At 27.5% G+C, this 12,623-nt stretch overlaps 1 protein-coding gene across 3 annotated transcripts in view; it reads left to right on the top strand.

The window, feature by feature from the left end:
* Window positions 1-428: 428 nt before the first annotated feature.
* LOC100207134 (glutathione S-transferase) overlaps window positions 429-12,623 on the top strand; it is a 37,851-nt gene continuing 25,656 nt past the window's right edge. The window contains exons 1-2 of one of the 3 annotated variants that reach the window (XM_065791227.1): window positions 429-751; window positions 1,918-2,082. In XM_065791227.1, the coding sequence (XP_065647299.1) occupies window positions 607-751; window positions 1,918-2,082 (310 nt within the window). In that variant the 5' untranslated portion in view covers window positions 429-606. The remainder of the gene's footprint in view (window positions 752-1,917; window positions 2,083-12,623) is intronic. The other 2 variants (XM_065791228.1, XM_065791229.1) reach the window with 2 other exon arrangements.

Genomic DNA, 12,623 nt, shown 5'->3' with positions numbered 1-12,623 from the left:
GATGTAGACAAGCAGAAAGTGGCCAAAAAATTCGTTTCAAAGAAAAGAAAGACTCGTTTTAGAATCTTCTAATTGTATATTGTCAGAAGAAACTGAAACTTATATATTGTTTTGTTTAAATATACTATATTTGTGCTAGATATTTATATTTTGGGCCAAAAAAGGACTACGCAATAAATTAATATAAAAAAGAAAAAATTAAAATTTTTTTCTAATGTAATTTTAGAGATTTATTGGTGTCCAATATATCTCGCATCGCTTTCGCCAAGGTTAATTTTTGCTCGTGCTTTTTCATAAATGCACCCGTTGCAATAAAAAATGTTTCAACTTTCGGCATCACCGGGGAAAAGGAATAATTTTTTTCAAAAGACTTTGCTGAAGTTTTCACGTGTTTTCAAGTCACTAGACACGTGCTTTTATAGAAACGTAAGCGGCGACAAAAAACAAATGCAATCTTTTCTCCAAATTAATTCCAAAAAATTTCAATTCATTCAGTTAAAAACTATTTGGTTTATGTAAACAAAACCATAATCTATGACGTCATAGAGTGGTTATATTTTACTGTGTATTTTATTTATCAAGAATATAATAGAGGATGGATTGATAATGGCGCTCACAGTTGTAAATTGCATCTTTGGAATTATTTCGATAATTGCAACTATAATTTATAGTGGACGTTCGTCATTGTTTACGCAGAAACTAAATGAGCTTTTGCATTGGAAATCTGGTTGTAATCCAATATCTTCTGTAGGTACAAACTTTTTGTATTTTTACACACACACATACATACATACACACACACACACACACACACACACACACACACTGACACACACACACACACACACACACACACACACACACACACACACACACACACACACACACACACACACACACACACACCATATACTATATTCAAATATTTCTGATAATCCTAAATGATTTGTTAAAAAAAAATTTTATACCCCTATTATCTAAGTTTTTTATATTTTTTTCGTTTAATAATACAAATTACTTATTTTACTTCTACCAATTTTACTTTCATAACTGTTATTAAGAGTTATTATTGTTTAAAGAACCTGCTCAAATATGACAACAATATTCCATACAAGGGTGAAAAAGAGATTTATAGAGGTATGAGGATTAAAAAAAAATAACAAGCCTAATAAAAACAGATAACCTTAGCAGATGCTAACTTTCTAATGGATTATTATATACATATATTATCCCATTTTTTTGTTGAAAGTACTAGGAACTAGTTTAATCCTTTGTGATCAAAGAGCTAAAGGGTGTAGATATTGTTTGATTGAATTTTTTTTTTTTTTTGGATTTCATGCTTTTCTGTCATAATGCTTCACATCACTAGAGTTTCAACTTTCAAAAATATTTTTCTTATGAACTACCTTAATATATATACAGACTTAATTGGATTTAGGCTGGCACTGTACTGATATGTTTTTTGCACTCACTTAAATCCAAAGAATAACAAAAAAAAACTTTTTTTTTGCTATAATAAAAGTTGTATTATATCTAGTTATCCATAATAAAAGTTGTATTATATCTATATTATAATACCTACCTAAACCCGAAAAGTCTATATATGAACCAAAGCCCCTGCAAGTAGCTTTTTCAATATGATGTAATCAATGACATTTCATCCTTATATATATATATATATATATATATATATATATATATATATATATATATATATATATATATATATATATATATATATATATATATATATATATATATATATATATATACATACATACATACATACATATATATATATATATATATATATATATATATATATATATATATATATATATATATATATATATATATATATATTTATTTATTTATATATACATATGTTATCATTAATTATTTTTAATTCGTCTTGAGGTAATGTGACTTTGCATTATTTTGCTGCACAAGGAAAAGCAGAAGCAATTCGGATGCTTATGGTAGATCAACAAATTCCTTTTACAGAAACAAACTATACTGAGCAAACATGGCCAAATGCAAAATATAATGGCACAGCCACTGGATTATTTACTTTTGGACAAGGTTTTATACTTAGTTATGAATATACTATTTTATTATGTTGGTAATTGATTTTTGCATTGTCAAGTTGCGTTTTAATTGTAAAATTATGTTGCATAGTTGTGAAACTAATACTGATTTACAAAAACAACTTTGTTTATTTATTTTTCTCCTAAGTTTGTTTATCATTAAAAAAATTATTTACAATAGTTTCTATAGGGGCACATATACTTATACAAACATATATGCATATGTATAATATCCTTATATACATACATATATGCATTGAAATGGCACTTAAAATTAAATTTTTGAAAAATGTATCATGTTGGACCTCAAATAAAGCAAAATCGTATAAAAACTGTCTCAAATATTAGAGATTTAAATAAATCAAATGATAGAAGAAGAATTGTTGGGTTTGCTGAGTAAAATGACAGTTGAGTAGCTCTAGCAAAAACTTAATTTATCAAATATAAGAGATTTAACTCAAACAAAAAAAAGCAAAAACAAATAATATTAATGTATATAATATATATATAATAACTAATTATTAATGATTATGTGAATTAAAAGTGATTGTTAAATTACCATAGGAAACCATAGAACTTCAACTGATGCTTCTTGATTTCAGTTTGTTACAATGCCATATAATTGTCTGATGGTGGCAAAAAAAATTAACAAAAGTTTGTCAAAAAATCAACAATTTTATTAAAAGCTAAACTTCCAAAAAATTATCACTAACAAACAATAAGCAAATGAACATAATTTTGATTAGCTGCAACACCAGTGGTAATTATTTGTTGCATTGAGAAATTAAATAAAGTATCAACAAAGCTAGGTTTTATGTATCTCTAATACATATTTTAAAGTATCAACAAAGGTAGGTCATTGAGTTTTTTTAATTCCTAAATAAAGTTTTTTTCTTTAATTTAAATAAACTTACTCTTAATTTACATATATAAACAAATGTTTGCACACCTTATCAACTCAGAAATTTTTTTGATCAAATTCCAAATATACATATAAATAAAAAATAAAAAAAAATTAATTCATAATTGATGACCTGCTATATTTAAATAGCCTTTTTATTTAAATAGCCAAATTGAAACAAAGTAATTAAATTTCAAAACACTTAACCATGCAAACAAATTTATACTTTTTATGTTGTTATCTGCACAACTTTATAGTGGTATAGAGAGAAACTAATTTTTAATTAACTTGATTTTTTGATGATTGATCAAAAATGATGTGCTTGAAAAAGTTCTGAAGTTTTTGATGTTTTTAAAGTTAAAATGTTTATATTAATTTTTGTAGCAAGATTTCAATCTAGTTTTTATAGCAGGAGTAGCTGCAGTTTTTTGTTAAGTTGTCCATTAGGAATTACAAAAAAAAGTTAGTTTTGCCTTATGTTGTACTCAATGAACATTTTAATCCAAAAAGTTATTTTATTTAATTTGGAAAAATTTAGCTACCCACTTGTTGTGTAGCAACACATTTAAAAACTTGCAAAAATCTATGTGTGAACAGTATATAATGAATATTTTTTGTTACCAGCTTTAGCATTATCATTTTTCAAAATCGGAACGCTAATTTTTATCCATAAACATTTGTTATTATAATTAATTAGTTTATGTCAATAATAACATCAGTTATCGTATTAAGTTCATCAGTTGTCAACTAATCTTGCGTTCTTATCCTTTGTGCATTGCAAAAGTGTGAGGTATTAAGAAATGTTTTAGTTGAAATTAAGTTAAAGCTAAATCTTGTTTTGTTTTAGAATTGAAAACAAGATTTTGCTTTCAAATATACAAACTTTAACTAATTATTTTTTATTATTATTTCTAACTACTATTATTTATTATTATTATTAATAATTTTTATTAATTTTAATTACAAGATTTTGCTTTCAAATATCCAAACTTATTAATTATTTTACTAATATAATGAAAAACTATAAGTTATAACAAAATCATTTTCCACAAATATATATTAATTTTTTACTATATATCTTTCATAAGTACAACTGTTACATGCTTGGTCTGGGCATATGCTTACATACCTATTTGTTGTGAAGTCAGGTTTGAATTTTCTGACCATTCTTTTTTGTGCTTCTTTTTAGCTCCTCTCCACACAATCATACTGGCATTTTGGAATATACTTTAATATTTTTTGGAATATACTTTAGTTACAAATAATGAACTTTTATGTTGTTATAAATAAAATAATTTTATAGTAACAAATATTTTTAAATGTAAATATACAATTGAGTTTTTGCAAATCAAAGGATAATATCCATCAATTGTTAAAGCAAACTGTTTTCCAGATTAGGGCTGAGTAATTTTGTGGATATTACCTCGCTAAACAATACTAAATGATCAGTTCTTTTAACGAAATTATTAGTATTTTTTATTCAGATACCAGTAAATTGCTGGTACATTTGGCATCATTTTGTCCATAAATATAAACAAACAAAAAGTTAAACCTCTAGCAAAAGGTTATTTTGGTGAATTAACTTTTGTTGTAATAATTAAATTTTGACATAAAATTGATTTTAAACTACATCAACTTTAATTTATGTTCCAATAAAAGCTAACAAATAAAAATTCAATGTATTAATAAAGTAGAAATCAAGTTTGAAAGTTGTTTTTAATTAAGACTTTCTTCTAAAATGTTTTGGATTAGTATATAAAACTTATTTTTCAGTTTCACTATTTTTTCATTAATAATTGATAATGATCATTATTAATTTTATAATGATAGTTTTGTTAATATTTTGTTCTTTAGTACATTTTAACAGAATCATTAGTCATAATATAATATAGAGATTAGAATATGCTATAACTTTTTTAAGTGAATTTTTTTTCATCATTTTTTCAATAAAACAATAAAAAATTGAATGTAAAAAAAAATTGTTTTGTAAAATTCTGATGATGTGTTGAAGACTAAAAGGTAATTTGGTGATGTGTCAAAGACTACAAGGAAGCAGAGCAAGTTTTGTTTTCTAGGGTTTCCTTTGCAGAGTTTTTACCCCATTTAGCTTCTTGCAAGTGGAGAATTACTCAATAGGTACTACTGGCTTAATCTCGAAAAAAGCAACAAGTAAATCAGCATTTAACTAATAAAAACATTACATTTGTTACCTGTTTAATGTTAACTCTTTTATGTATGTTTTGAAATGTTTTAGTACCACACAGTCAACATCAAAGCTGGTTTTCCAGTTGCTTGTGGAAAAACTTATTTAAATTGCTCCAGATTGCGGTTTCAAAAAACACTTTTTTGAAATAGAGAATAGTGCTCTTTTTTCTATTTATTAAAAAAATTGATTAAATTAAAAGTGAGAAATTTAAAGCTAATTAAAAGATAGAAATAGTGATGATGAGAATAAGAAGGAAGACAGAAAATTTTTAAGGCATTGATTGAGAGGAGATATAGTCAACTTTGAAAATGATAAGATTTTGTGAAAATGCTTACAAGGCGCAGAAAGCAGATTCAAAGGCATAAAGATAAAATAAGAAAAAAGTAATTAACTATTCGGGTGGAGACTTTTCAAGTACTGATAGTGAAAATCGAACTGAGTGCAACAACTTTGTTTACCTCTAGCTAATAATCTAAAATCTTTCTGAGAATCTGCATCTTTGCCTGAGTCTGGTAAGTAGACTTCTTAGAAATTGTGAACTAGCCATTTCCATTTGAACTATGCTTGAATACTAAGTGGTGTCTGATCAGATTATTAAAATGTTTTCTAAAGCAACATCCAATAACACTGGCAAAAATAAAGGTTTCATTAGCATTAAAAAAAGATATATTGAACAGATGTTCAAAATAAAGATATTATAGTAAAGCATATAATAAAAAAATAATAGATTATAAGCACCACACATGCAATAGAAATGACACATTTTTCTATTATCTAGATAGACCAGTTTTTTTGATTAATGTGTAGACATCACATCCATGAAAGGCTGAAAACTGAAGTTAAGACCAACATTTTTAACAAGCTGCTTTCTTATGATGTCTCTGAGAGATATAGTTAAAAAAAAGCCTGAAATTCAAGTAGAAATTATTAATGTGTCAAATTGAAAGGCTTTGTCAATGAACAGTCATACTTTTTGTTTTTTTGCTGTCAGAGATGTCTAAGAAGGAAATTCTGCTTTGAAAAGAAAAAGGCATCAAAGCTTGTGAAAATGAGGAATTTTCCCAGTTTTTTTAGTTACTTTGCAATGTGTAAGAACACTTGCAGTTGTAAATGACAGTGCAGAACGCAACATAAAGTTAATTCAAGATTTCATTGACAGAACACATTGATATGCATTGATTTCGTTGACAGAATACATACATATGCAAGATTTCATTGACAGAACACATACGTATGCATCAATTCACTTATTTGTTTTGAAATCAGGTTTGAATTCTTCAACTACTCTTTTATGCGATTCCACTTAGCACCACTTTACTCACCTTTATCTTTGTTTTTATCGTTCTCCTTCTTCCCAAGACTGCAACCTTTTAAATGGAATTTCTGATCATATTGACCATGCCCTTTCTCTTTACACCTCTGTCAATATTTTTAATATTGGTGACTTTAATGTTCATCACACTGAATGGGTTGGCTCTAATGCTATTTACCCTACTGGCACTAAAGCCTATAATTTCAGCATTTCTCAATTTTTTACTGAGTAAAAGATTGAGAGTGTTAACTTTGTGTGAATAGTTAACTTTGTGACTTGTTTTTCTGACAACCCTAACCATTTACCTTCACTCCTTGATTTGTATCTTGTCTCTAACCCTAGCTTGTGTTCAGTTTCTCCATTTTCCCCCTTAGGTGGTTCTGACCATGCAATGATGATTTTTCATTTTGTACTTCTTCTTCTGACTCACCCTATCATTGCACTATTTACTATAACCCTAAAGCTAACTAGGATTCTTTTCGTAATTTTCTTCACAACTTTCTTGCATTTATGTACGCATTGAGCCATTTAAAAGAATTGTTATAAAAAAAAAAAATCATAAAATAAATTTAATAAAAAAACTTTTATTTATCATCTTGCAAGCGCAGGAGTATTTATTTAGACATTTTCTTTTATCAAACAATAACAAAAATAATTACCAAGTTTGAAAAAAAAAACAGCTAAAAAATTGTACACTTTAAATTTTATATTATATTAGCACCACTTTTGATATTTTAATTTTTCTTTTGTTTGTTTTGTTGTAATGATTGATTTTATCAAAAAAATAAAAAAACATTATCACAAACTTTAAATTACATTATAAGAATAAAGAGTTTATTTTTTTATAAATAAATAAAAAACTTTTATGGATATTGCTCTATTATTAATTTTTCAAAATTATATTTCGAGGGAGTTTAGATATCCTCAATATCAAGAATAAATATACTTGATAACGTATCAAGTATACATATAATTGATAACAAGGGTATCTAGTCTCCCTGATATATTCTATTGAAAAATTAATAACAGAGTTATATCTATAGAAGTTTTTTTAATATAAATATTACAAGTATTTATGCTTGAAGCAATATAACTCTTACAACATCTTCGTTTATATTTATACGAAAAATAATAGTTTAGAAAAATAAAATTTTATAATTCATATATAATTCATACATCATATATAATTAACATCAGCTTTATATAATTAACAGATTGTGTAATATTAATAAAGTGATCAGAAATTTCCTTATAATTCAGAAAACGTATTGATTAAAAAAGTTATTTAAATTGCTTGTAAACATGTTATAACACTGCATCAAAGAATGTTTATAAAGTGTACGTTTAACTTTTTTGTCGTAAGGCAAGTGAAAGTGCAACAGTATATTTTTTTTAATAAATGGTATTTGGAAACTTAAATCTTGGTTAGTCACAAAAAATAGCACTGGTAAAGTAATTAACTTGAGTTTTTTTTTTTTTTTTTTGCAACAAGCAATATTTTTTATTTTTGTTCAACTTTTAAAAAGTAAAAAATTATTATTATTTGCAAAGCCGCAATTTAAAGAAATAATGAAAAAAAAAAAATTAACATGTTTTAATTCATTTAAAGAAATGTAATATGTATAAAATATTTTAATATTTATAAAATGTAATAATAAATTTATTTAATATTAAAAAAAAAAAAAAATAAAGTTGAAACAAAATAGACATTCCACAATATGTATATTAGGGTGATGACTTTTATACAACCTCATTTCCCTGTATCATAATTTGATGAGCTTTCATTTAAGATTAAATAAAATATTACATTCAAGGCGATTTGATAAAAAAACCTCATGCACAAAACAATTTTAAGAATTTTATTTATTAGCTTTTTGGCCAAATTTTTGAAGTCACTGTTAGCAGATACAAAATTGAACACAAGCTGTAGAGTCACATGCATACAATGTTATATAGGATCATCTAACGCACAAGGAAGTCAAATATTCACGGGTTTCAAGCAATTGAGAGCTTTTGGGTAGTCATTCAGAGCTTCAGATAGTTCTTCAAAATCTTCAACGCAGAACAATTGACTGCTGAACCAATGGTCAGCCCATGAATAAGAAATGAATGAACAGATTTTACGTAATCTGATCTGGGTTTCTAACATTAGAATAAATGCAAGAAAGGCTAGAATGGCACAATAGTTCAAGCATGTATTGTTGATGTTTGGGATCTGTTTGAAATTCACGAAGGGGATCTCATTCCTCTCAGTTAAGTGATGGAAGACACGAGTGAGGTGGTAGAGAAACTTCATTTCAGCTCTCCAGCCGCCTGTTTCCTTAATCTCAGTTTTACCATTGCTGAAGGCTGCTTTTAATTTATCGTAATTGCTCATCAAATCCTGCACAAATAAATACTCGATGTTTGGTGATTTAGTCGACCCATGGAGCTCATCGTCCATGACAACGCAAAGAACGCAGTCTAGCACATGGTGCTGGTATCTGATGAACTTGGATTTGGGGTGAACTTTCTCTTCAAACATTTGCTGCAGCCGAACAACAACGCCTATTTTCTTGCCGGTATTCACGTTTGTTGTGTCGGCAACAATCATCACAACTGATCCCCACAGGTTGAACTCCTCTAACCTCTAACACATTTTGGAGTCCTTCTGCGATTGTTTGAGCTTTCCCATCTTTCAATTTTAGCGCAGTCAACTTAATTTCTTTAGATTCGTTCTTGAGGACCACGGCCTGATATTCAAAGCTCTCTATGTTTGCCGTCAAAGTGTATGCTCCACTTCTCCAGATGAAGCGTGCTTACCAAGTGTTTCTTCATCTGAGTAGCTCTCGTGTAGATAGCCTTGTGGATTGCTGATTGTCATGGGGTTGGGATTTCAATGCCCTCACCAAAATGCTCCGTGGGACGACAGCTTTGAGCATGTAACAAGACATCTTGCAATGCCTGTTGGGTTATGCTTCCTTTTGCTCATTGATGCTGCATTGTCATCTTCCCAAGGACTGTCTGTACTGTTCTCGGATGAGTCTGTGTTACTTTCAGAACAATCAGGTAGCGCTAAGCTGGTAAGTGTGGACACAGTCGCTTCCATTTTTCTGCAGCACTCGTAGTCTTTCACAAGTTTTGCTAGTTTTGCACAAATGGCTTGATCAGATACATGTGGGAAGTTCAAAGTTTTAATCTCTACAGCAGTTAAACTGATTCTCTCTCTCCGTTCTTTGACAGTGGATTCAAGAAATTTGAAACGTCCAATGACATGGTTTTTCAGGGGCATGCGACTCCATTCGCTTAAGGGTGCTTCATAAATTGCCACGTTTCCTCTTCTTGATGGGGCTTGAAACTGGACTAAGTTCTTTGTCCAGGTTTCCTTGTTCTTTTCCGTGTTAGAAGAGCTCTTCTTGAACGACATGTTGTCTTCTACTCAGCAACTGAAACAGGAAAGGTCTTAACGTCAATATTAATTGCATAACAAATTAAAGAAACTGTTATTGAGTTTTCAATTGAACAGTTATTGTTAATATATTTTTTTTTCAAAAGAAGCAAATAACGATTATAGAAAACGAAAAAGGCAGACACTAATAAAAAATTATATGCTTAATTATAATTTGTGAAAGAGTTAAATGTAACTTACCAAGTAATACAAGGATCTCTTTATACTTAAACTATAGAGAATGCGCAATAATTAAAATAAGGCGATAATAATGTTGATACCAAATTAAGATAATTAAGACTCAACTACCTGCTTTGAACACCTCGCTTCTATACCAGTTTATAGCAGACTGCAAAACAGCTGAAGAAAATTTTAGAACTCTAAGAAGCTTCCTGAACAATTACGTCACCGTAGCGTCACTGTCCTGGCTGATGGCACACAACGTTACACAATGTTCTGGAAAATTCTATACATTTCTCTGCTACATAAATTATTGCACTAGTCGGTTTCATGACTTATATTATATACAGTATATATATATATGTATATATATATATATATATATATATATATATATATATATATACATACAGTATATAATATATATATATATATATATATATATATATATATATATATATATATATATATATATACAGTATATAATATATATATATATATATATATATATATATATATATATATATATATATATATATATATATATATATATATATATATATATATATATATACAGTTACATAAAATGCTAAAATGTCTACATAAATAACATTTTAAAGTGGTTTGTGCATGACCTTTTTCAATATTTTAATGGAATAAACATCATCAAGTTCATTCATTCGTGCTACAGGAAATAATGTTTCAGAAAAAAAATCAAAAAGTCATCACCCTAATGTACATTCACAAAGTAACATATTTAGATTTATTTTTATCTATCTGTCAAGCTTAAGCTTCTCTCCCAATGTTGTAAAGTTGTTGTTATTTTCTCCCAATGTTTTCATAAAGTTGCATCTCTTTCTCTTTTCTATAAATACTATTAGTATTGTTGCTCAAAGGAGCTATCATCTCTAGTTCCATCAACTAAACCTCATTCTTGCTTGACTCATCATTCAGCAAAGTTTTATTATTTTGCTGTATCTGTCCTTGCATGCTTTAAAAACTTTTATTCATCTAGTTTACTTCCCCGCACTTTAACCCTTTGGAACTCTTTCGCATCTTCATGTTTTCTTGACTCATACAACCTACAGCTTTTCAAGTCTTCTTTCAATCATTTCCTTGCTCTATAATACTTTTTTTTTTTTCTTCTAGTAACTCATAACTTAATAGTGATTGCTTGGAGCCTTGTAAAAAAGTATTCTATTATTATTTTTTTCTTATACACTTTACTATTGTGTCTTTAACAATAGTAAAATGTATAAGAAAAAAATAATTTTAAGCAAAGTCACCAACATTATCATTATTGGTGACTTTGCTTAAAATTATGCTTTTGTAGTCCAAGTAATTTTGAACTGATCATCTATTCAATATATATATTTTCAAATTTTTTATCCTTCATCTCTTCCTAATTTTTTCCTTACTTCACTTGGTTTGACAGCTCTGCTTAAAATCTCTTCATTTTATCATTCCTGTAATTTTTAACTCCAACAATGGTGCAGATTATAAAACAACACAATGTTTGATTGCTTATATATGTGCTGCTTAAGTATGTAGTTTTAGCATTTTATTCAAAATTATGAAACCCTTTACTTGTGACTTGTGTAGAATTTTGTAGGTCTTTGTATACAGTAAACAGTGTTTATATAAGACCTTTTGTACAGGAAACCAAAGTTTTTAGGACTAAAATATCTCTTTATAAAAAAAATATTTTCTGGCACGGAATTGATCCTGATTACTTTATTGCATTATACTGGAATTGATCTTATATGGAATTGATACTTTATTGTATTATACTGGAATTGATTCTGGTTACCTTAGTATTGTGAAGGTTGACTTTAGCATTTGAAAATCAAATAATAAATATGTAAAAAAAAATAATTGCATTGATATTAAATTTAAACTATATTTAATATTAACCTTTTATGAGCCATTGTTGCCATATGGCAACAAAAAGTAATTGCTACTAACCTCAAAGCCTGGTCTTTAATTTGTTCATTTATAAAGTGCTATTGTATTTTATGATGATTCAGCAATGAGAAAAAAAAAAATCATAATGGTTGCCATACACTTTCAAGAAGCATTTATGTCCTAATATTTGTACTTAGTTTTTAGACTCTGATGTTGCTGTTTTATATATGTATAGTGTCGATTCTTTATAAAATGAAATTAAAAATTTATTAGGATTATTATTGCATGTGTTTCTAGTCTCTAAAAAGTACAACTGTTTTTTTTTTTTCTTATTATTTTTTTTTTTTTCTGAAAACTTTTTAAAAAATATTTGTTGTATATGGGTAATTCAGCATCAAATCACCCAAAATTTAGGAAATAGGAAATGGGTCCTCAAATTTTTTAAAAACTTCTTTGGCTGTTACATGTTAAAAAGAGAAGTTGACATAAAATTTCAGCTAAAAATTTTTAGCAGTTGACAAGATACTGCAATATCTTTATAGACTCTATAGAAGAAGAAAAACAAAATAATTTTGTTGTTTTTATATATAATTAACATTGTCATT

This window comes from Hydra vulgaris, chromosome 02 (assembly GCF_038396675.1).
Source record: "Hydra vulgaris chromosome 02, alternate assembly HydraT2T_AEP".
NCBI lineage: Eukaryota > Metazoa > Cnidaria > Hydrozoa > Anthoathecata > Hydridae > Hydra > Hydra vulgaris.
This window is presented reverse-complemented; position numbering and strand designations above follow the sequence as displayed.